The sequence below is a fragment of the Abramis brama genome (genome assembly GCF_963993115.1).
Source record: "Abramis brama genome assembly, chromosome: 8".
In the NCBI taxonomy this organism is placed as follows: domain Eukaryota; kingdom Metazoa; phylum Chordata; class Actinopteri; order Cypriniformes; family Leuciscidae; genus Abramis; species Abramis brama.
The window spans coordinates 31876608-31902626 of NC_139970.1; the positions used below are offsets into that span (position 1 = coordinate 31876608).

Genomic DNA, 26019 nt, shown 5'->3' on the forward strand with positions numbered 1-26019 from the left:
CTGTTCCGGTTCCTTTTCCATACTTCTATGTACATGGTTACCTTTACAAACCTAGACCAGTGTGCCTATCAATGTTTTTTTTTTAATGTTTTATGATATTCTGGTATATTAAATTATAAAGTTATGAAGGACATCATCCATGTGTAATACAATTGTACTTTATTCTTTAGATAGGTACACATCCAGTAGCTTATACTGTACATACACACACATACATGTAAAACAATCAAATCACTCACATGTAAAAGTAAAGAGCATGAGAAGTGATTATAAGGTCTGACAGGGACTGATCCTGTGATACACTGACCATGATAAGGTGCTATGGTAACAATACAAGTTCACATATTTGTATAGATTCATAAAGAAGAACAATAATGATGGTTAAGGCTTTGTACACATTCGTAAAGATGAACACTTTCTATTCAAGGTTTGAATATGTGGATATTAAGATTTCAGTTGTAGAGATTTACATAACAATGCTAGATATTTGAATAAAAATTACAATTTTAAAAGAGAGGACCTTAGATAAAGAGCTCCCGCACACTATCGTTACTTGCAATTAAAATAAATATTTATTATCAACATTTCGTTCACACACTTTATCAGGAAATTTAACGATAGTGTGCGGGAGCTCTTTATCTACTGATACAACCTACTTAATTGAAGTGCATCGGGGAACACAGCAGTGAGGCGCCATTGCACTGAGAACTCGCGTTGTAAGAACTCCCGGAAGTGGTAAGTGTACCCCTCAGGCTCGGTGGAACGTTCGAGGTGAATAAGGCGAATAGCCCTGATTCACACCAGCGATATAGTATAAGAATATTAGTCTTAAAAATGTTTTCGCTTACACAGCTTAATGTTTGCTGTCACACATAAACATAACATATACACAATCTACGATATGACTGTCTATTATTTCCAATTAAATAAAATGCAATTGCATTTCTCAACCGCTAGATGGCACAATCGAAACACTACTGAGACATGACTACTGGGACTACTGGCATTGCGCGACTAGATCACTTTAGCCAGATCTCGCGATAAACATTTCCGCTATTTTCAATTTTATTTTACACGAGGCTGCTGTCGAAGAGCAACGGGCGAGCGACACTCTGAAAACCTTCAAATTTCTACTTCGATCTTGTAAGTATGCGTGTTATTTTTGTTATGTTCATTGTTTAAAAATAGTTGTTATAATGTGTAGAAACCGTGACATTTTAACATTACCATTGCAGAGTACTATTTTTCTCCAACAAGTTAACGTTTACTGCACGTGTTATTGCAACTGTGTGCCCTTAATCTAAAATGTATCTAAATTCAAGGTGGTAAGCATGAAACTATGAAACTTATCATTAATATTTTTTATTATTATTAAAGATACCAATATATTTTTGTTTTTAGATTAGAGTAAGAAATAATAGTTTTTGATTTAATGCAAATTTTCAAAGTATACTTTATATAAAACTTAACAGCAACATAGTGCAACATGAAAAGAAATTATAAAAAAATATTTTTCCTTTCTGATTAATAAAAGGTAGTGGCAAACAGTAAAGTCTTAAAATAATTAAAATATGCAGCATACATTAAGTTTTCAGTGAATTTGTTTTAGATATATGGTGCATAAAAACTGAATGCTGCTTCTCCATGTTTTGTTTTGACTTTGGGGATATAAAAGTAGCTGGCTACTGTAGATGACCTGAGAGGTCTGCTCTGGATGGTTCATAATGCATCAGATTATAAATTTACTTTGGCCTTAAAATGTTAATTAATTTAATAACCAGCTATAGTATTTTGATATGAATTCTTTGACAGACAGATAGCCAGTGTAAAAACCTCAGAACTGGAGTGATGTAATCCACTTTATTTGATTTAAAGACACTGTTTATTGCAAATTATCCAGCAATCAGTCAACAAAGTACAGCAATTGAATATACAGAACACTTGTCAATGACTACCATTAAATGTCTTGTTACCAACATTCTTCAAAATATATATTTTTTGTGTGTGTTCAACAGAAGAAAGCCATACAGGTTTGGAACCAAGTGAAAGTGAGTAAATGCTTATATGATTTTTTTTTAAGTGAACTACCCCTATTAAGTATAATATATTTTTATGTTCATTAGAGTTATATGAGTAAGTGATAAAGAATGATTTATATGGATAGTTCACTTTGAAATTTTGGTATGTTTTAGCTTACCTCAAGCGATCCAAGATGTAGGTGTCTTTGTTTCTGCAGTAGTTTCAATTTTGATATTTTTAGGTCAAACTGTTCTTGTCTGTCAGTCAGTCATATAATGCAGGTCTATATGTTTACTACCTGAAAGAGCACGATTGTTGTCACGATTTGTTATGATTTCTCTTACATTTGAGCGCGCTTTTTGATGTGCCTACATTTGTAATTAAAAAATTTTGGTCAGCAGGAAAAATTGTCTAACGAACAGTTCTGTTTAAAAATCCGTACTGAAATCGAACCGAAAGCCTCGTACAGAATGGTTCAATACGTGTATCGTTACACCCCTAAAATATATGTATGTGTGTATATATATATATATGCACTATATATGCACTAATTATATATTATATTAATTATATATATATATATTATATTATATTGTATATATATTGTATATATATATTATATTATATTGTATATATATTATATTGTATTATATATATTATACTAATTATATATATATATATATATATATATTAATTATAATTGTATATATTATGCACTAATTATATATATATATATATATATATATAATTAGTGCATCACCATTATGCAGGTAAAAAAATTCAATTATTGATATTAATTTATTAATAATATTGATATAAATTATTGTCTATATTGATATAAATTATATAGTCTCAATCTATATTCTGTTAACTCTATATTGGCCACCTCTAGTGTGCATCCTAGCAAAAGTGAATGACTGTAATTAGTTAAAAATGATTGTCAACAATGCTTTTCTTGAGCAATAATTTTTTTCTTTTTCTCATTTGGCAGACACAGTGATGACCAACTTTCCTTCGGCGACTGAATGGGAAATAAAAAATGCAATTTCTGGTCATTTTAAACAAGCACCAGGGAGAGCAGGGGGTGGTGGTTATGGATATAAAGCTAACAATTAATTCTTAAATTTTTTTGTATATTTTCCAATATTTTATTTGTTCATTTTTATGTTTGAATGTTGTCTAAGTTGTTAATATAATTGTTCTAAATAAATCCTTTATATTCAATTAGTTTGGATGGATTTTCATTTATGAGAACCTGTTATATTTGAGTGAAAAGAATCCTTATGCCTCATTTTGTTGTCTATTACATGTATATGTAGTGTAATTGATGACAGGTCTATTCTTGGGCTGTGGTTAGACGTCTATTAGATTTTCACTGACAGCCCAAAATCAGCCTTGTTTTAGCCTAGACCCATATTAGACGTATATATGTAGTCGTTTAATAGCTGTCTAATTGATGACTAGTCTATTCTTGGGCTATGATTAGACGTCTATTAGACGTATAAATATAGTCATTCAACAGCTGTCTAATTGTCTATTCTTGGGCTATGGTTAGACGTCTATTAGACGTATATATGTAGTCATCCAATAGCTGTCTATTCTTGGGCTATGTTTAGACGTCTATTAGATTTTCACTGACAGCCCAAAATTAGCCTCGTTTTAGCCTAGACGTCTGGGCTGTGTTTTGACGTCTATTAGACGCAAAATTGCTTGCTGGGAGACATTATACTGATTATCACATGCATAATTCATCATGGCCTGTTAATCATTCAAATATATTTGAAGTAGCCTACATTAACGTTTTCATGCATGCCTGCAATTTTGGAAACACATACCCAGCAAACACAGAACGTTGGCACAACGTAGCCAACCTTCTAACGTTTTATCAACATGACATGGCCAAAAGGTTGCTATAAATACGTTGTGTGGTTAAGGTTGTTACAGCGTTGTCACAATGTTGACATTAAACCACCGTTCAGGGCCATTGCTTAAGGTTGTGCCAACGGTGTCTTGACAACCACTGGACTAGGCTACATATGTACTCGTCACTGCCCCGAAGCGCGAAAATCAGCCTTTTAAATTTCAACCGCACGTTGGGCTCATTGTGTTGTCTCGTTCTTCATCGAGCAAGGATACGTGAGTATTGCGTTTTATTTACCTCAGCTAACTAAGATAGGCTATGTAATTATTCAAACACAACCTACAACTTCATTTTCTAATGTGACTAACGTAGCCTCGCTTGCACTGTTTAGTTTTTCATTTCATTTGTCTGCTATTTATTCTCATTCGTTTCTTTGCTCCTCTGGATGTGTGGATGTTTCCTGGACTGATTCCTTTTACCGAACTTTCGACTACTGTCTGCCATGTACAGAACCGGTTTTGTTCATTAAATGTTCTGATCTTTGCTTTTTATTTTTTTATTTTTTTTCACAAATGTATGACTTTTGGAAGTGCAATTTTATTACCATATGCAGAAAGTTTTAATAAAGTTGAATTAACGTAACCTTCTGTAATTTTTAACTCTTCAAAGTGTACACTTGCAGGTGTTGATTATAATTAGGCTAATTTACTGATGATAATAATAAGGATAAACAGTATTTATCTAACATATGACTAATTAAAAATTAACTTTTTTTAGTTAATGGTCTGTAAGAATGGGGCCTTATTAGTGCTGTTCATTGATTCGAGTAACTTTTTTTGACATTTGGGTATAAAGTGTTCAGGTTGAACGGTGGCTACTGCAGTTGAATTTTCCTAGTGGATGTTTGCGGTACTACGTGACGTAAGCAGGTTCCAGCTCACCACGCCCTCCCTTGGTACGAGCTCACCACGCCCTTGGATGAGCTATCGTAGATTTATCTGTATTTAGTACAGTGGTCAGGAGGGTACGTAGGTGTAGTGTTGCTGGTTGCAACAGCACTGCTGGATTGCATAGATTTCCAGCAGACTTGGAAATTAGGCGCCAGTGGTTGCATGCACTTGGCCTGGAAGACCGTGAGTGTGAAACCAGCATTTTACACGGAATTGCTTTTGAAACGCAATAGAGGTGGAAATGGGCTTCTCCACACAGCTCGCGCTGAAAAGCGACGCAGTGCCAAACGCTGCTCCTCCTACATGGACTCCACCGCAGCGGCGTCTTGATGTGAGAGTGATCATATATATTTTAATCACAATTTATGGTTAGGCTAAAGTTAATCCTCTGGGGGTCGACAAACGCGCCGGCGCATTTTGCTGGCTCTGACCAGGGGTTTAGTTACCCTTTAAACACAAAACAGGAAACTTGTGAATATTCATGTAAGCTCCGCCCAGTGTCACCGAAAATCTCAGTCCTAAATTGTGTACTCTATTGAGCAGGTACTTATTTTTAATAAGTAATTATTTCACAACCGCTAAAAAAGTATGTTCTATATGAATGTGTAGTATGAATGAAATCTGGATGTACAACATTTGCATCTACCAGGTCCAGCGTCAGTTGCGTCGCTTCACTGCCATTCACAAATCCTCTCCCGTGGCCTCATGGGATAGTAAAGTGTCCATCGTATGCACACTTCAGAATCTCGCTGAAGAAGTAGGTCATCCGGGTACTTTTTTCCTTCTCTTTTATGAGTATTGTGATTTCTGAAATACCTCTTTTGTCACATAGGCCTACTGTTTTTCACCTTACTCAGCCCCCGACTGAGCCGATAATTTCAGAACAATCGCGCAAAGTCACATGACTTTTTTGATGTATATTGAGGAATTTATTCAGTAAATGTGTTTCCGTCGTAGTTTATGTGCATGGCTTCTTATCGGATAAAAAAATATATATGACTGAATTGAGCGAGTTTATGAATTTATGCTTATGGCGTTTTCATCCAGTGTTTTTTTTATGCGATATGCCAAAATGTGCATAAAAATAGGTGTATGGAAACATATAGCTAGTGTGATGCACCATGTGCATAAGCCTTAAATACCAGAGAATACAAAAGTGCAATGGATGATTCTCATTTCATATGTTTAATGTGAGTATTGTCTTCATATTGTAGATGGATATTTATGCAGAATATTAATTTAAGGATAAACAACAGGACTAAATAACTTTATACATTATGTTGATGGCAAATTAATGAATGTCATAAAACACAGGATAATCATCTCTACAAGACATTATGGAGCCACTGATAAACAACTGTAAAACTGTCATTTTGAAACGCAGTGCTGTTTGGAATATTAAAGTCAATTGTCTGGAATATGACAGATGAATTAAAGAATAAAAACATGCAAGTAAATGATACAATATATTACAAGATTTAAAGTCAAATAACCAAGCTCACGCAGTTTGTCGTTCTCAAATGAATGATCTTTTTATTCATCCACAACTTTTGATAATAAAAGTAGCAAATGTACAAATCATTTGTGTATGTCTGAATAGATCAGAGATTAAAGCAATAAACTCCATATGCATTTTTAAGCTTATGAAATGTTTCACAATGAATCGATGAAGCCCGTTTTATGCAACATAAGGAACGTTAAGAGATGTACACACTCTAAACTAAAGCACAAAAGAAATATCTGGAATCTATACACCATTCAATACAAATGTAAAACAAGATCCATTAAAATCAAATAAATCACAAAACCCTTTTGTTGTCATAAAAAGCCATGTTAAAAAAATACCTTAGAGGATGACGTTAAATGAAGTAACAGTCTATTAAAATTCACATTATCAAACACAAACAACATTAAAAAAAAAGAAAGAAAAGAAGATAGAACCTCATCATCATTTTACTATTAAATATATGGATAAATATTCAAAAGCTTTGGGTGTTGGTTTGAAAATATGTGGTGTATCCAAAACCAACAATCACTTCCACCCCCCTAAGCAAGTATAGTAGTTAGTTGGTATGGTATTGCCAGAGATCATATCAGTTTTGGATCAGTCAATTAGGCCTCAGATAATTACAACAGCTCCCAAATTCTGTAATTTTAAATTGTAGTTAATCTGTTACAGCTTAAGCAATAATATAACTATACCGTTTTAGTCTGAGATTGAGGTCAACCACAAAATTGACATAGTGATTCAGTTAGTGTAAATGCTATGAACCAGAATAAGATGAACTGATACCTGCAAAGAAATGGTAATCACTTCAGTAAGATTGACAAGGACCATAAGAGTCCAAAACCAAATCAGTAATTTGGGAAAAAGAAGCATAAAAGAACAAGGTCTCTATTGAACATTCTTTTTTATTTATGTACCTCTTTTCCAGTACAAAGATAGTAGCTGTATAAAAATGAATTCAAAAATATAAATTTTTATTTTAAATTTGGGTATGATAGGGATTTTTGAAGACCGATTAAAAAAGTAGGACACACAAAATAAATACACCTTTTCCTGATATCTCTTTTGGCATAACTCCTCTGAATGAAGTCAAGATAATTTTGTTGCACCTTTGGGATAAATTTTCATTAAAATTATGGACTTGAATGTCAAAGTATAAATACAACATTGTGAGCTTGCACTTAAAAAAAAAAAGTTTACAAAATCCCTCACGCCCATTTCATTTTCACTAAGGCCATCCACCAGTTCCCATTTGTCTGAACAAATAGAGCATTTAACAGCAGATCAACAACAAGTAATGCATGTTACTGCAGCCATACTCAAATTCTTCTTCTAGAAGAACAAGATATTATTTTTGCGCAGCAATCAAAATTGGACATCCCAGTCGAAATAACCTGTTTTGGGATATCATAATATCAGATTACAACATAAATGACAGTGTTCTCTGAGTCTTTCCTGTGGTGGTTCTGAGGGTCATTCAGTAACATCCACATAACCAGACTGTGCATTTTATAGCTGATTTGTTTTGGAGCGATAACATCTTGGGAGTCTTTTGCACATTAACTATGTCATATTCCCAAAATGAAGATAAAGCAGGGTTTTTACATGCTTATGCTCTGCACAAAAGGCATTTTGGTGTTTTTTAAAGTAGCTCTAAATACAAAGAAATTGAAGTACTCAGAAAAATTCACCAAATTACATACAGAGTTACAGTTACAATTTACATCAATTGACCTAAATAGTCTTACTTGAATTTGGGAATGTACAGCAAGGTACCAGGTTTAATCAGACGGCACAACACCTTAGTGATATGGCATCTTTTTTATGCAAAAGATTTTTAAATAAAATCTTTGAATCTTGTGATAAATTTCCCACTTTTTTTCACTTAAAATTAATAATTTTCACAATTTCCATTTCACATAAAACTTAGGAAATACGATTCCGGTTACACAAGTGACAAAATTAAGGCAAAATTCACCAAGGAGAAAAACAGTAAATCCTACAGTTGCTTAACTTGACCAACCATAAACTATACAAAAGCTACTGTTTCAATAATGCATTTGGTCATCAACACACCAACAAGGAGGAGTTTAAATATTTTCAAGGAGGTGTGACACAGAGCCAAGGAGAAACAATAAATAACTTCTATCGGAATTATTCAAAATGTTTACATCCCTAAAAGGAAGTTGTAAAAAAAAGAAAAGAAAAAAAGAAACGACACTGTAAATATTACAGACCCTAAATGGCTTATAAAAAACAAATAGATAATATAAATGTGCTGTCTTTCACACAGGTCTTAAGATAAGATCAGCACATTACAAGGAGAAGTACACAAACATGAAAACACCCAGTGAACAAACCAATACAAGGCCTAAGTTAAGTAACAGCTTGATCTTAGGGGGTTCATAAAGCATTTCACGAACAGCTCCTTCATCTTCTTCAATGACTTTGGGTTTGACAACAGACATTTTCTCCTTTTGACAAATCCAGTCAAATACTTGAGGGCAGCTCTCTTCATCACGCTTGCCTTCATCCTTCCGTTTCACAAGCTTTGCATGACCATTGCCGTACAGCTCCATTGGTGTGGATGCCTCTGTGCTGGGAGTCTCGGGATCTTGGTCACAAGGCGAGGGCATAAGGAGTTTCATATCAGCCACATCAAGACATCTCTCCTTCTGGACATCCTCAGGCACATCCTTCTTGAGAACACCATTGCCATTAGTGAGTTTGTACATCTCTTCTCGTTCAGTCACAGGAAGCCGTTTAAGTTCTCTCAAGCCCCAGATTGTGGTACGCTTGATCTTCTCCAATTCAGGCGGTGATGTGCAAAGACTGACACCCACAGCCACCAGCCCGGAAATCCAAAACAGCCCGGCAGCAATGTACATGTAGTGGACATCAGTAATGAAAGCTGGACGCTCATCAGGCAGGTCACATCTTGGCTCACGATATACAAAGCCAAGGAAGAGGCGAGTGGTGCCTAGCACAAACCCAGTCATACCTCCCCAAAATGCGCCGGTCTCATTGCAACGTTTCCAGAAGACTCCGAGTAAAAAGAGGGCAGCAATGGGAGGTGTGAGGTATCCTGCAATTTCCTGGATGTACAAGTACATCTGACCACCTTGCATCTCAATAATGACAGGCACCCAAGCAATGCTGATAGTCACCATGAAGATCACAAACAACCTGCCGACCACCACCAGCTCACGGGAGGATGCACGTATACGCAGCATTTTATAAATGTCCAATGTGAAGATGGTGCTAGCGCTGTTAAAAATTGAGTCCAGGTCGCTCATGAGGGCAGCGATCATCACTGCCATCATCAACCCTCGGAGACCCACCGGCATCACGTTCATGACCAACCGAGGGTAGGCGATGTTGGAACAGCCAGCTTGACTGCCACAAACAGCCATGCAGTGCTCTGGTCCGATGCACGCCAGCTCATCTGGGAACAATATTCGTGAGATCATTCCTGGAATAACGATGATAAACATGGGAAGGACCTTAAGAATTCCTGCCATAAGTGTGGAGCCTTTAGCATGGACAATATTCTTGGCAGCTAATACTCTCTGGACGATGACTTGATCTGCACACCAGTACCAAATGGATGAGGGTGTCTGACCCAACAGGAAGCCCGGCCAAGGGATGTCCTCATCAAGCGGTCCTCGTAGGAGCTTAAGAGAATCTGGCTTGGGATGGATTCGGCAGGAGTTTGTGTACTGGAAGCTGAAGTTGCTGTTAGCCAGGATGGCTGTGACGTTGGGGACTGCTTCCATGTATTTTTCCCGCACCCCTTCCAAACCGCCTACCTTGACCAGACTGATGATGGTAAGGGTCAATGCACCGCCAATCATGAGCACAGCCTGTAGAGTGTCCGTGTAGATCACAGCAACCAGTCCACCAGTCACTGTCAGGAAGGCAGTCATAGTGATAAGCAAGATGATTGACAGGTATAGATTCCAGCCAAGAGACTCCTGAATGAAAAGAGCTCCTGCGTACAAGTCCACTGAGAGTTTAGTAAAGACATACAGCAGAAGTGAGAGGGCAGCAAAGTAAATCTTTAGCCGCTTGCCTCCGTAGCGCTTGGAGAGGTACTCTGGCATGGTGTAAACTCCACAGTGGATGTAGACTGGGATGAACACCCAGCCGAGCAGCTGCAGAAGAAGGAGGGCATTGAACTCCCAGGCGCCCACTGCAAAACCACTTGCTGCTCCAGAACCAGCGAGACCAATGAAATGCTCGCTGCCGATGTTGCTGACAAAGAGTGAGGCACCTATCACCACCCAATTCATATTTCGACCTGCCAGGAAGTAGCCACTGACAGTGCTATGGTTGGACTTCCACATGGCGAGCAGACCAATTACAAGCAAAAGTACAAAATAAAGTGCAACAACTGCAATATCCGCCGCCTCCATCATGGGTCCTGTTTGTATCATGTTTAAGTTACTATCACAGTTCAAAATGCAATTGTCTGAAAAAAATAGGTCTATTTGAGTAAAGATGCAAGCAAATGCACATAAAATCTCTTATTCATTTGGTTTGCTGTCTTTCTAGAAGGAAACGGAAGCATCCACCATCTGTCAGATGAATTTCTATTTGGTTTGTGTTTGGTTTAGATTTGATTGGTAATCCAACGGTGCTCTCATGAAGCACAAGAGTTATTTTGGGGAGGATGTCTCTGGCTTCTGGTCTAGAAATGGCAAGAGTTTACATTCCTGCAAGACAGCAAACACAGAAAGAAAGAGAGAGACATGGCATGCATTAGATCAAGTGTGTAGATCATTAATTCATTACTACTATGCACTGATTTTACCACAAAACCGGAAAATAACATTTGGATAAAGATTTTTTGATAAAATTGTTACAGTTGTTATTTTGTTGAACAAATATACATATACAATATACATACATACATATGCCCAGTTTCACGGACAAGGCATAAGCCTAGTCTCAGACTAAAATTTATGTTTGAACTGTCTTAGTGCCATTGTTTTGCCTCAAGATGCACACAGTAAGGCAGTAATCTTTTTCTAAGGCACGTTTATAAAAGCTATTTTAATGTCCTAATTTAACTAAGGCCTACTTTTTGCTTGATCTAAGCCCTATCTGTGAAACCAGGCCATTATTAATTTATCGGTATTGGACAATATTGATATTTAATTGCACATGCTCATTTCACTATTTTTACATTTACAGTAGATTAACATTGCCTCACTTAATATTTAAAAAAACGAATAACACTGTTAAATGCAATCTTAAGTGAATTTCAAAATTATTATTTTTCATACAGTACATTATAATGTGGAGTTGCATTTAAAATTGCAATCAGTTCATAGTGTTTTTCTTATTTATTTAAACAAAATAGTATTGAATTTTGGTATTAGCTAATTTATCAGTTGTCAGCCATAACATGAAAATAATTATCAGCATATCACAGTCAGGATTTTAATATCAGTGTATCCCTAAAAGAAATTAGTAACACCTTTTAATAAAGTCTCTATTTTAAAATAGGGTGATCAACAATGATAACAAAATTATAAAACAAGCAAACCATTATCATAATAATCTATTTCTCCTTTAAAGCTTCATGTAAACAATTATTTTCCCCAAATTTATTTAGACCTCACTTTCAACATTTCAACAATTTTTTAGACTGGAAGTAGTTACATCTCTGTCTCCCAGTCATCATTGCCCAACTTTAATGGTTGCATAACTTAGACATACGCAAATGTGCCGCATCACTTCCCAATTCACTTCTCTGCCACCTGAAACCTATACCAGCTTGGACTTCAGGCACTAATTCCTTGTAAACCATAGGGCAGATTGCATAACACTACACTACACCGGTTGGTTCTAACAGCCAGCTTAACATGCATCTAACAGCAAGCTTATGGTCAGACTGCAACAGCTCAGACAACTATCCAAACAGTTTGGTTGTATTAATGTTGAGGTTTAAAGCGGAAATTAGAAAGAAAGATTTAAAAGTAATCAATGGTAATGCACACCTAATGCTTAACCCAATAATCAAAAATTTAGGAACGTCAATAAGAGTGACTATTGCCACCTGTTGGTATTTCAAAGAAATGTGTCCTGCAACTCATTCAGTATGCATTTCACATATCAGAACAATGCAAACACTTACCCATATGCAACCCTTACCAAACAAAATTGCTCACTAGCGGTCTTCATTTTTCCCAATCTTGGTTAAAGCCACACAATAAAATAATTTTAAAAAAAGTGCACCACTACTCCTTACTTTACTTTTCATAGCCCAGGCTTTTTATAAACCAGGTAAGTTATGCCCTACCCTGTCTAAAATTATACACATTAAGAATTTATTACAACAGTACCTTTCATCATGGCCTTATCTTTGTAACAAAGCACCACCATGACTCTGTCACTGTATGACACGACTTGTGATGATGATGTTATCAGGTTGCAGATGCACATCAGTGCTATAAATTTAGCATAACTGACAACATATGACAAAATACTGAGTCAGTACTGTAAACAGAGGCCCTCTGTGCAGGACAGTTAACCTTAATTATTTCATCATTTACTGATCCTCACATAGTTCCAAAATTTATTTGACTCTCATTCTTAGTTGGAGACAGGTCTGGCGCCAGGACACACGTTTTCTGGGGGCATTTATATTTCTCAGGGGGGCCAGACACTGAAATGAAATCGTGGGGTCCAGTCCATGTTGGCACAGCCTCAGGTATGCCCCCCCTCTGCCACCAGGCCTGGGTAGAGCACAAAACAGATGGTAGGCAGAATGACAAGTCTCTGCAATTTAAGTGAATTGTGACCTTGACTGCCAGTCTGTAACATTGTGCCTAACATCTCTTTTGAGTTCCACATCAGAAAAAGAGTCTAAACATTTTTTGAATGAGACATCATTTTCATTTTTGGATGAACGATCCCATTAAATCTAACAACAACCAACCGGACTGGGATAATCTCTTTATGGATTCTCTGGTTGGCCAAGAAAAAAAGAAAAGACAACATGGAGAGGAGGGGTGGGCAAGGAGGAAAATTTCCACTACTAGACAATTCACCTCACACCACCTTCAGATGTGCTCTAGTAACCAATGGCAACGACTTACTGATAAAGATATAAAAAAAATATATAATAATAATAATACATGACAGTAAACACAAAAGAGACCTACACCATCAAGGATGGGTGACTAAATTTATTTATTTTTAAACAAAGACCAACTGCTTATTGACATGTCCTGTTTGGAAAAATGTATTTTTCACATTTGCGTGGAAAGACGATGCGTGGAATTTTACGATGTTGCTTAAACGCCAACTACAACTCGAACACACTGCGACTCCTGCGAAATTTCTGGAAAGCAGCGTTCGCCGGACAGGACGTAAAACGACACTACGGCAGAACGATTTTTTTTATAGTAAACATTTTATAGTAAATAAAAAAAATATGTTTTACTAACCCTCCAAACCTGTATGACGTTCTTCCGAAAAGCCCCAGTCACATTCATTTTCATAGAATCTAAATAATAAAAATGAATGGGGACCGAGCTGTCATGCCTCCTTGCTCAATTTTAAATGAACTATCGCTTTAATTCAAGACTTGTACTGCGTCATGTCGTTTGAAAAACAGTACCTTAGAAGATTTAATAATTATCGTGCAGATATTGACTACTAAAAGACCGAATTCTTCGAATATGAAGCATTTATACGCCGCTACAAATACGTTACAGTCACTGTGCAAGACCTATTCTGTTCGGATCATTGATTCAGTTCACTTCTCAATTTCTGTCTAATAAAATGGTTTCACTTGAGATACAACTTACCATTTTTAGGATAGGCTATAGTCTTGAAATAAAGAATTGTTTAGCGCGTGTTCCTAGAATGAACGAACTGCTCCAAGCGAGGTGATCCTCTTCATCAGTGTCTGACAGCTTCAACACAGAAGGGTGCAGGATATGTTCGCTCGCACAAATGGTCTTTAAAAGTTCAGTAATGGTAGATTTCAGTCCTTTGGAATGAATTGTGCTGCAAACGCACCTTTTATAAACGTCCATCCACTCCTTTTTCTTCCGCTGTACACACCCTTTCACATTTTGTGTGTATGAGTCGTTAACGTGACGTGGCCAAGGCGGTCACTTGTAAGTCACGCCTACTGTAAATCACAAGAGTTATTGTTTCATGACTTTTCACCTCTTGTAGTCCCTTACTTAATACTGGAAACTGCCAGAAATCCCCCTTCTTTAGCCACAGTCTTTGGAAGGGCTCATTCTAAGCCTCTTATTGGGTTTTGCAGTCAAAAGAACAATCTGGAAATGCACCATACGATTCCTGAGCAGGGTTTACAATGCTTATTAATGTTCTTTAAACGTTAATGTTCTTTACAAAGTTTTTTTTTTAACCTTAGTTTTTTATTGTATGTTTTCATTTCATCCAACACAGCAATCGATTTTACACCCTCTTATTAGCTAAAGTAAATTAATTAGCGAATTAGCTATAAGTAGGCTAAATTGAATTCAAGTCTAACAGATCCACATGGTCCCTATCACCCCACAGCACCTGAAGTGTCCACCTACAATTTGAAGCTGAATAAAACACATAAATAAACACAACTACCCATTGATTATGTTCCATCATTATCAATATCCTGTGAGTGATCTGGGTAGCCTAATTTAGTGACATGATGTCATATGCAGCTGATATGCTCATGAGGAGCTGCACCGGCAAATCTTCACACAAAAATAAACAGATGAAAAAGTGCAGTGAAATTAAATTGCAAACATAATGTTATGCTATTCGAAATCAGCTGAGATTATGTTGTCATTAATGAACAAGGGCAGTCCAAGCTTTCTTTAGTGCCATTAGCCTATATCAGGTTTGGTAAACCTACATTTTTTATTTCATTTTTATTAAGACAATTATAAGATATAATTTGGAGATTTTGGACTAACCACCAAATAAGTAGCCTTTATCTTAGCCTACATTTCAAATAGCTCAAGGCTTTAACTGAAGACGTTTTACACATGTTGTAGATTTATATAAGGTATTTTGTCCCAAAGAAAAAAATAGTTGTATAAATATTTAAAGCGTTTTCCAAAGCGGTTTATTTGTTATCCCGTGATCTTTCCGAGTAATTTTCCACTGACATGACTTACTACATTTCCCACAATGCATAAGCGCAGCTCTTGCGTATTTCTTCCCGGTCTTGCACGCATGCGCAGTGCTTTTGACCTACACAGTCGCAGGAGAAAATGGCAGCGCTTGGACTGGGGCTGCAGGTATGACATTCTAAAAACCTTGTCAGTTGTATGGAAAACCACGAGCTGTTTGGCTTCGTGTAGTTAAATCTATGTGATCTTTTGAAACTGTAAATATTTGACAGGCTTAAGCCAAGATGATTTGTCTGATAACTAAACGAGGCCTTGACAGGCAGTGTCTAATTCGCAACATGTAACGTTACAGTGATTCAAACCCTGTGCTCTTGTGAGATCTTAATAATCCGTTATCAAGTTAATAATGTTCATTAGCGTCTCGCATCTTGAGTTGTAATAATTGAATGAATTAATTTAAGAGTTGTGCAAACCAGGACCTGACGAGTTTCTGCTCCTCACATGCTGAAGCATACAATGCTGAAAATGTGACTGGAAATACATTTTAAAACCTATAACGTTAGAAGTTAAGTTATCATATGATGTAGTTTAGTAGGTTTTGAGACGCAATAAATGACAATACTGAAATGAAGAGCATATGTTTATATCTATAACCAGGTCGTGTCATTGAAAGTCTGTTATATTTGTCAAATCTGCATGCAAGTTATTCTGTTTCTCTACAGGTGCGTCAGTTCAGCACCTCTGTGATCCGACCAGTAGCAAAACTTATCAAGGTAAAAAAAAAGAAGAAAGTTATTTATTTCATACCAGGGCAAACATTTTTTTCCATACCTATAAAAGTTACCATGGTCACCACAGTTTCACCTAAAATAGCTAAACCATGTATTCTAATATTCTAAAAGTGTCACGGTATACGTGTTGTGTAGAATTTTTCAGTACTGATATTGGTAGTAATTGAAATTGTGATGTAGTAATAGTATTACATTTGTTATTTAGCTGTTGATTTAACTCCATGGTTTAATACTAATGCATTTACTGTGTATACCATAATATAGTGCCATAGTAGTTACAGGCTTTTTTTGATAATTTGATAACAATTCTTACTGTTGTGTGTCTCTTCAGCCTCCTATCCAGATCTATGGGGTCGAGGGACGCTATGCTACTGCCCTGTTCTCTGCTGCCAGCAAGCAGAAGAACCTTGATAAGGTTGAACAGGAACTTGGACGTGTGGCTGTGAGTTTCCCTTTAAATTTCTCTCTTTGTTTCTGCTTGCTTTACACAGTGCTTCAATAAGTTCTGGATTTGTCATTTTCCCTCTTCCTAGAGCCTGATTAAGGATCCTAAGCTGTCAGGTATTGTGATGAACCCCCATATCAAGCGCAGTATCAAACAGAAGACTTTCGTTGATTTCTTGATCAAGGCAAAACTCTCCCCGATCACCATTAACTTCATCAGTGAGTTTTCTGATCAGCCATTTCATTGATTCACTGAAAAGTACTGTTATTGTAATCACATTGTAGAAGTCTGGAAGGGAGTGTCCTATATAGTAAAAAAATAAATAAAATACGTGCACATTGAAATTAACATTTGTTGCATTTATAAAATCGAGAACAAAGTGTATTATATGTTTGCATATTTTTCAATTATTTTGATTTACAGATGTCCTGGCAGAAAATGGCCGCTTGACCTTGACCCCTGATGTCATCACAGCCTTTGGCAAAATGATGAGTGCCCACAGAGGAGAGGTCACATGCTCAGTCACCACTGCTCAGGTAAGCCGTGCATAAATGTGTGGTTGTTTGCTTGCCTTGTACATATTACTTTTGTTTTATTTTAACCTTAATATTACTTCTAAATTAAATGTTTTGTTTTAAATGTTTTTCTGCTCTGCATAAAAAGTTTGATTAATTTTGAATAAAATCTTTATTTTAGTGTCTTTATTGTGTGTGTTTATGCTGAATGTCTGAACAGCCTCTGGATGAAGCTAATCTTGCAGAGCTGAAGGTGGCACTGAATGGTTTCCTCGCAAAGGGAGAAACTATTAAACTTGAGACCAAGGTAGGAGGGTTTGTTCCAGAGGGTGGGCTTCATTTAATTTTGAAGTGCTAATTTTAAAATTAGGATGACTAGGTTTTTAAGGAGGGTATTTGGTTCAGCATAATTTTTTTTTTTTTTTGTTCTAAAGTTTAAAAGAAAGAATGTGAAACTTTGCCAAATATTGAATGTCTTGTTTTGTCTTGTCATCTGCTCGTATGTTTTTTTTCGTCCGCTTTCATCCTTGTGAAAAAGAACACATGCAATAAATTGCTTCTATCAAAGTGATTTCTTATATTTATTATAATACAGAGGTGTATTAATGTGTGTTTCTCTTCCTCCTTCCCTCAGTTTGATCCCTCTATACTTGGGGGCATGATCGTGAGCATTGGTGATAAGTATGTGGACATGTCTACCAAGACAAAGATCCAGAAGCTCACCAAGCTGATCAGGGAGACCTAAGTCCTGTGGACTGTCCAGACCTACTCTAATAAGATTCAGGAGTTGAAGAAGGAGCGTCCTCTCTGCTATTGTGTAGTTGAATGATCTTGTCCAGTTGTGTTCCAAATAAATATTATGTAACATTTAAGCTGTGTGTGTGGTGGGGTTTTTTTTCTTTTTTTTTTCTGAGGGTTTTAGTATGATATTAAATATAAAATTATATTTACAGTGTGTATTTAGTGAAAATGCAACTTGGAATTGCTAATCTTTTAAAAATACTATGGTATTAAGGTATCTAAGGTAAAATACTTTTAGTTGAAGGTAAAATACTAAAGACTGAGATTTCCTCAAATAAATGCTGTCTTTGGAAATTTTTTATCAGTCCTGTAAAAAAATTATCAGTTTACATAAAAATATTTAGCAGTAGAACCATTTTCATTAAGCATATCACAATGATTTCTGAAGGATTGTGACACTACAAATTGGAGTAATTAATAAAATAAACAAAATGAGATTAATTATTCAATTCAAATTTATTTGTATAGCGCTTTTCACAATACATATTGTCTCAAAGCAGCTTTACAGAAAGTGCATTTCAGAAATGTACATAGAAAAATACAATTAGTTAATCATGTTTTAATTTAGGGCATAATATATCGCCAGTGTTGAGTCGTCTCTTCACAGGGCTCACGATCATGCCACTCTTAATTACTCTGCCTTGATCCGTTAAACAGAGCCAGTTAAAACTTGTGCAGTTTTAGCCTGATGTGTACTATGTTTTATAAAGCAGATTTTAAAATAATCATTGGCTTAAAGATGGGTTTTCAAATATTTAATTCTTTCACTTATTACAAAGTTTATAGATGTCTTTTTAAATGGATCTTTATCTAAAATATATCTTGTATCTTTAATATTCACTATTATTTTAATTGTATGTTCATGAAGGTAAGAGTCCTGACTTAAATTGCTTTCATTGTTATACCCAGCATTATCTGATGGTCAAAATGTTGTGTTCATAATAAACATAAGAGGGCACTAGCAACCCACAATTTGTACATGGAATTTTGTCAGTACACAAATGGTACTCATTAGGGGTAAAGATTGTTTTTGTTCTCAATCTCCTTTGTCATGTGCTTCACTACAGCCACACGTGACAGAATACCGTTCCAAACCTTTATGAATACACAAACATATATTTTAAAGAATGTTGGCAATCAAACAGTTGACAGTAGCCATTGAAAAATACTATGAAAGTCAATGGCTCCCGTCAACTGTCTGGTTTCCAACATTCTTTAAAATATCTTCTTTTGTGTTTCTCAACAGTCATACAGGTTTGGATCAATATGAGGGTGAGTAAATGATGACAACATTTTCATTTTTGGGTGAACTAAAAAAAAACTTTTTGTTTTGTTTTTAAATCTAGTGTTTTGCACGTTTGCACGTCTCATTAACCTGATATAAAATCAATGGAAGTCTATGCAATGTGAATGTACTAATATAGTGAATAGATAAGACTACATAGTTTGTAATGCCATCTTTACTGGGATTATGAGGAACGTAACGTAAGGCAGAACAATGGATGCTGGGATGCTCCAAAAAAAAAAGGAATAGCGAGTCATACTACACTATGATGATACATTTAACTATACTGAAAAAACAAAAACAAAAAAAAAAACAGGACGTATAATAGCAGGCTGATTCAAACAAGGTAGGCTACAAGTTACAAAAGGTATCTGTCTGACAGTCTCTCTCTATTCATCCATCCATCCATGTTTTCAGATGATGGTCATTGCTGCTCTACATCTCACATTAAAAGCTATTTATGGTGTAACGATACCTAGGTAAACTAAGTGCTGTTATCACTAAATGCACTGATGGTCAGCCGCTGTAAAATGTGACAACTTGGTGCGAGAAATGTAAACAGACGACATCCTGGAAGATACCAAAGAATAGGGGTAACTCTGACAAATAATATAGCTGTCTAAAAATACCGTGTTTTTGAGCAACACTAAAACGGATACCAAGATCAATAATAGATCTAACAACTAATGTGTATTGATATGAACACAAAATATACCAAGAGTGCAATAAAAGCTTAAAATAATGTATTGCAAACACCCCTCTTGTCATCACCACATGGTCTGTCCCCCTCCGCCCATCAGGAAGTGTACGCAAATGCACTGTTTGTTTGGTGGAAATCAGCTGAGCGATCCAATTCTAGGTTAGCTGATTGAAGCTTTGAATATTAGTGTACCGTACCTGTCCTCTCTTATGCTCGCTTTTTACTGTTTCCAAACTGTCGATTTATCGTTATTTGGCACGAGACCCTGTGATCTGTCGTCCATCCTATTTTGCTGCAGTGGGTGAGTCATTCAGTTCTTACAATAGCATGACAAGTCTTAATGGAGATAATAAAATATTAATGGGGAGTTTATTGTAAACCATCACTATTAGTACCTCTGTAATCATGACTTCAGTTCAAACAGAAGATAGCAATGCTGGTTGTCCTAACAGTAGGTGAGACAAATATAGTAAAAAAATAAATAAAAATTATTCATTCATTCATTCAATCAATCATTTTATTATTTATTATTTTTATTAAAATGCATTGAACAATCCAGCATAATGGCACGTGTCTCACTATGTAAAATGTGGATTGTGGATGGACAGTAATTAACGGTCAGACCATGAGGTTATACTCTTTAGGATGAAAATGCACAGAATGGATATGATGTTCTGTGTGCCAGAAAGTCAATGGATGTAACAACAAGGACAGATTTGAGTTACATAACATGGTCTCTGTTTGTTGTATTGCTGTGCCTCACTGCTGCTTGAATGAATCTGTTGCTCAAACATTGTGAAAGGGGTAAATCAGAGATCCAGCTTCCATAACCGCTGAAATGAAGGTCTATATATTTATCACATACACACATATATCCATTTGCAGTACATTTCTCCGGCACCCACTGTACTGTTTTCTCTGGTATGCTGCTAAGAGAAGCACTATTAATGACCAGATCAATAGACCAATATTATTATGTGCAACCTTGTAGACTAAATACATGGCCTAGGGAGAGCTGACTTTGCTTTGTAGAGTGGCTGACAAATCAATCCTTTAGAAAATGGAGATTGTCCACAATATGTGGTGCAGATACAAAAACTTGAATGAAAATTATAGATGACATTTACACTACAATTAAAATGTCTGGGGGCAGAATATTTTATTTATTTATTTTTTAGATTTTCCTTTTAAAAGGAAATTAATACTTTTATCCAGCAAGGAGGCATTAAACTGATCAAATTACAATAAAGACATTTATAATGTTACATGAGATTTCTATTTCAAAAATATTGTTCTTTTGAACTTTCTATTAATAACACACTATTTATCAAATAATCCTGAAAAAATATATTATGGTTTCCACAAAAATGTTGAGCAGCACAACTGTTTGCAACATTGAAAATAATAAGGAATGATACTTGAGCACCAAATCATATTATAAGGATTTCTGAAGGATCATGTAAAGACTGCAGTAATTATTCTCAATATTCAGCTTTGCCATTGCAGGAAAAAATTACATTTTAAAATATATTAAAATAGAAAGCGGTTATGTTAAATTATAATAATATTTTACAATACTACCATTTTACTGTATTTTTGAACCAAACGAATGCAGCCTTGGCCAGCATAAGACACTTCAAAAAAATTTTTTTAAATTCATACCTACCCCAAACGTTTAAACAGTAGTGTACATGCACAGGTAGGCTATATCCTGATTTTATTTCAGAATTTAGAACCACAACACGTTAACCTGATAGCTGTAAGCCAATGTTTAAGCCAATGTTCCATTTTCTAAAAAATCTTAATAAGATAACTGTCATGTCATATGTTTTAATCAGTTATATGTAAACACCTTATGTACACTATGTGAACAGACCACCCTATAACCACTAAACATTCAAATCTGCTCATTTTCAATCAAAGGTAATTCTAGTTTATCCTAGTTTATTTATCACTAAAATAAACTACTATAAGGATCTCTTTACCTCCATTTTTAAATGATCATGCTCTTGTCTTTTATTCTTTAAGACATTAGTCAGAATTCATTCATTGGGTTCAATGAGTTACTGACCAAAATGACTAAAATGGCAATATTGAGCATCTCCAGTATTTACAGGAGAAAACACAGCAAAATAATGTACATTATCTTCACTTATTCAAAATATGCTGATTACATGTACACAGGAATATTCCAATAGTTGCGGAAAAATAAACCTCTTCATTTTCAGGCAAGCAGTGTAAAAGATGTAGAAACTAACCACTGTCATAATTTTAAAGGCTTTATGTTGCTTCCTTTGGACTTTTTTTTAATGAGCTGCTGTTGTAATGACTGTAAGCTGCTGATGACATTAAGAACATAAGCTAGGATAATTGTGTGAGTGTTTGTGTTTGCTATGCTGGCTTGATGCTTCCCCCTGCCAGACGCTGAATCTATTTAATGTGTGTAGGCTACACTATAAAAAAAATTGTAATTTTTACAGAAAAATGTTAATTGGTTAACTGTAAGTTACCTTAACCACATACAGTGAAAAACTGTAAATGTTAACATCATATTATATGTAATTTTCTTGTATCATACTGTAAAAGTTATGGTTTTTGCCAGAAAAAACTTTGAATTACCATATAGGCTAATTTATGGAAAAACAGTAAAAAAAAATTCCCATTCCCTGCATTACACATCACACATGATTACATTTTTTTATACATAATTTAGTTTCCTCTTATTTTTGTTATCAGTAATGCACATTAGTGTTTTTGTGTTAATTTTTTTGTTGTGTAGTTAATGTTTATAGCATTATATTAGTGTCATGTGTGTTACCCTGATGGTTTTTTGTCTTTGTATGACCCTGTGCACCGTCTATGAATGAGTTTTGACCATGTTTTATAAACAGGTCACTTACGATGAATTCTGATTCATAATCGGGCTTTCTATTGTGCCACCTGTATTATTGTGGTGGTATCGGGACATTTTAAGGTAAAAAGGCAGATTTAGGTTGTTAAAGTAAAAGTAGGTATGTTACAATTATTTATATCACTTAACTAAACATATAATTATAAGTTGTAAAATATACAGCCATTCTATAAAACTGGCATATCAACTAGTTGGACTGGAGTTATTGTGTATATTTCTGGGTGGTGGCAAAACTAAGAACGGAAATATGAACAGGTAGAGTGCTTGGAGTAGTCGTTTAAGTAGACATAGATCATCTGATTATTTGGATGGGTTTGTGTTCAACAGGCACGTGTTTTGGGGCTTGCTTCTGTTTCTTAAATCCTCTGTAAATCTCTAGATGCCCATTTGATGCTCATAGCGTCAGATTAAACAGATGTAAGTCTCGCTGTGTGTGTGTGTGTGTGTGTGTGTGTGTGTGTGTGCTTGTGCGTGTTATCAGGGCTTTTATCACCGGAGAGCTAACAGATGTCACCATATCTAAGCAGAGACCAGTATATTCTACTTGTCTGTTGTTTTTGGTGTGTAGCCTATATATTTGTACTGTCTGTTTATGAGCTGGCCCACACAGAATATACAGACATTTTTGCCTTTTTTGACCTTATTTTGTCTGTATGTCATTTGACATAATTGGATATGTTGTTGTTATGAGTTGTTGCTCTGCAATTGATCCGTCCATTTCCACCAGTTTGACCCATTCAGGCCGGTTTGCAGGTTTGCGAATATGATTGCATTGACAGTGTAATCAGCCAATCATAATGCTATGGAGGCACTGATTCCTCTCAAGTGACTTTTCGCCTGTATTTTGCTGTTCCCCTCTGCATTCTTGACAAGTATTAGAACAATGAGCTCAAGGGAGGAAAAAGAGATGCTGTGTCCATCTGTAATCCATTGATGTCTCTGTTGGACACTTGGACGGTATTAAAAGGATTATTTATATGCTACTTATTTCATCTGGGTTTATTTAAGTACTGTCACATTTTTTTAATCCTTTTTTTAGGAAACTTTTAAGAAATTGAGTACTGGAAATGAAATAATATGCCATTTACACTATCATATAAAAGTTTGGGGTCAGTAAGTTTAAAAAAATGTTTTATTCAACAAGGATGCATTAAACTGAACAAAGGTGATAGTACAGACTGTACATTGAAAACAAAAAATCTTTTTTCATATAAATACTGTTCTTCCTTTGCTCTCTTTTTCCTTTTTTGTTGAAGGAATGTAAACTCCGATGGCCTGCTACATTATAGGTGGTGGCTGAGGTTGCTTACGTTACTTACTCTCAATCCCAGTCTTTGTGATTATTCTGGTTAACAAACCACACATGATTTGAGGTCATTGTATGCAGCAGACAGTTTAATACTTGGGGTTAGAGGTTTGTTCAAATCCCTAACCCTAAGCATGATCTACATGCCTTAACATGCACCTCTATTTACCAGCTATTTGTACATTTCTCGATAAGAAATCGATTGTCATTAGTAGGATTTCACCTCACTTCATGATGCATTTTCTTTCTTTGTGTAATTGTAATGCAGGATTTCTCTGTTTTGTCTCATAGATAGATACTGAGCATGCTGGGACATGACTGAGGCATGATGGATCCTGAGGAAGCCGAGCTTCAGAATGACTACCGTTACCGTAGTTACGGAGCTGTCATTGAGAAGGCGCTGCGGAACTTTGAATCATCTAGTGAATGGGCTGATCTCATCTCCTCACTTGGAAAACTCAACAAGGTACTAAAAGCCTGGAGAAAACAAATCCATACACTTAGAGATTCGGGTTATCATTTGCTTTGAATAACTCTTTAAAACTTCTTTTACTGATTTATGTTTTTAAAAGAGAGAATTTTGAAGATATCCTGCTTTCTTTGGCAAATTTGTCTCATCAACTTGCCTAGGTTGACACTAAAACACTGGGGAGGAAACACCACAGAGACAGTTTTTACATGTTTCAGGGAGATATACTTATAATTGTGTCTGCACATTAAATCGGGAGAGAAGTATGTTAAAATAAAAAAACAAAATACACAGTACACACTTTACCTCCCTCTGCAAGTAGATGATGAAGTTTGCTTGCTTCAGTTTAAGATCGGTTTTTAGTTACAGTTTTTGAAGGAAGTGAGAGACTTCCCTTTATGATCTTCTGTCCTGTTGAATGAAGGCATTGGTTAAAACATTACTGCTTGACCTCAAACATTATGTTCAACATGCAGCTGATTTGAATAAGCTGAACAGGACTTGTGTACACTGTCCTTAAGATTAGACAAATAGTCTTTGTCTCAACCTTCCTCTGCACTTTTTAAAAAAACATTTCCATGTTAATGTGCAGATGTAAAAAAAACTGTTGTCTTATTTAAATGTCTTTCTTTCTCTCTATATCACTTTATATGGCATGTGATTTTCTTGTTTGCTCAATGGGACTTTCCGGATATTATGTGAGTTACAAGACAACCTGTGTGAATATAAAAGGATTTTGTGTATTTGTTTCAGATATTTGACATTTAACATGACGCTATTATCTATAATCTCCTTTTTTACACACTTGAAGCATTTTCACTTCGTATAGAGAGTGACATTTTTGATGGCATGTCTTGTAAAATATGTTTCAAGTGCTGTGCAATAACAAACTAAACCCTCTGTCTCGGTTCCTCCTCTGAGCTATTGTTGATAGTTTGTTTGAAACCTGTTCAGCAAATGTGGTTGCTGAGTGAGATACGTGTTGAAGAGTAGAAAGCTAGTGACTTATAATACAAGTCTCTTTCAAATTAAGATAATTTTGAAAGAAGTCTCTCACACTCACCAAGGATGCATTTACTTGATAAAATAAATAAAAACAGTAATATTGTGAAATATTATTAAAATGTTAACTATTAAAATAACTATTTATGATTTTCTATTTTAATATTTTAAAATTAAATTTATCCCTGTGATGCAAAGCTGAATTTTAAGCATTGTTACTCCAGTCTTCAGTGTCACATGATCCTTTTAATATGATGATTTGCTGCTCAAGAAACATTTATTATTATTATCAATGTGGTTCTTTATATGTAGACATATATATATATATATATATATATATATATATATATATA

At 35.5% G+C, this 26019-nt stretch overlaps 3 protein-coding genes and 1 long non-coding RNA gene across 4 annotated transcripts in view; 3 read left to right on the top strand and 1 right to left on the bottom strand.

Annotated features, from left to right (window-relative positions):
* Positions 1 to 1078: 1078 nt before the first annotated feature.
* Positions 1079 to 3342, top strand: LOC311087748. Its single transcript, XR_014607363.1, has 3 exons — positions 1079 to 1143; positions 2016 to 2048; positions 3011 to 3342. It is a non-coding gene; the product is annotated as an uncharacterized lncRNA (long non-coding RNA).
* Positions 3343 to 6336: 2994 nt separating this feature from the next.
* Positions 6337 to 14450, bottom strand: slc5a3b (solute carrier family 5 member 3b). The gene is made up of 2 exons (XM_084122158.1): positions 14158 to 14450; positions 6337 to 11052 (listed from the first exon to the last, which is right to left on the bottom strand). The coding sequence occupies exon 2, from the start codon at positions 10771 to 10773 to the stop codon at positions 8653 to 8655; it is 2121 nt and encodes a 706-aa protein (XP_083978284.1). The 5' UTR covers positions 10774 to 11052; positions 14158 to 14450; the 3' UTR covers positions 6337 to 8652.
* A 1076-nt stretch (positions 14451 to 15526) lies between these two features.
* atp5po (ATP synthase peripheral stalk subunit OSCP) lies at positions 15527 to 18064 on the top strand. Its single transcript, XM_084122322.1, has 7 exons — positions 15527 to 15609; positions 16164 to 16214; positions 16564 to 16674; positions 16766 to 16895; positions 17101 to 17213; positions 17413 to 17499; positions 17827 to 18064. Exons 1-7 carry the CDS (start codon positions 15583 to 15585, stop codon positions 17935 to 17937), a joined length of 630 nt encoding a protein of 209 aa, XP_083978448.1. The 5' UTR covers positions 15527 to 15582; the 3' UTR covers positions 17938 to 18064.
* A 2035-nt stretch (positions 18065 to 20099) lies between these two features.
* The window catches only part of dop1b (DOP1 leucine zipper like protein B), a 28095-nt gene continuing 22175 nt past the window's right edge, over positions 20100 to 26019 (top strand). Inside the window, exons 1-2 of the mRNA XM_084121152.1 lie at positions 20100 to 20279; positions 24487 to 24661. Of these exons, the coding sequence (XP_083977278.1) occupies positions 24521 to 24661 (141 nt within the window). The 5' untranslated portion in view covers positions 20100 to 20279; positions 24487 to 24520. The remainder of the gene's footprint in view (positions 20280 to 24486; positions 24662 to 26019) is intronic.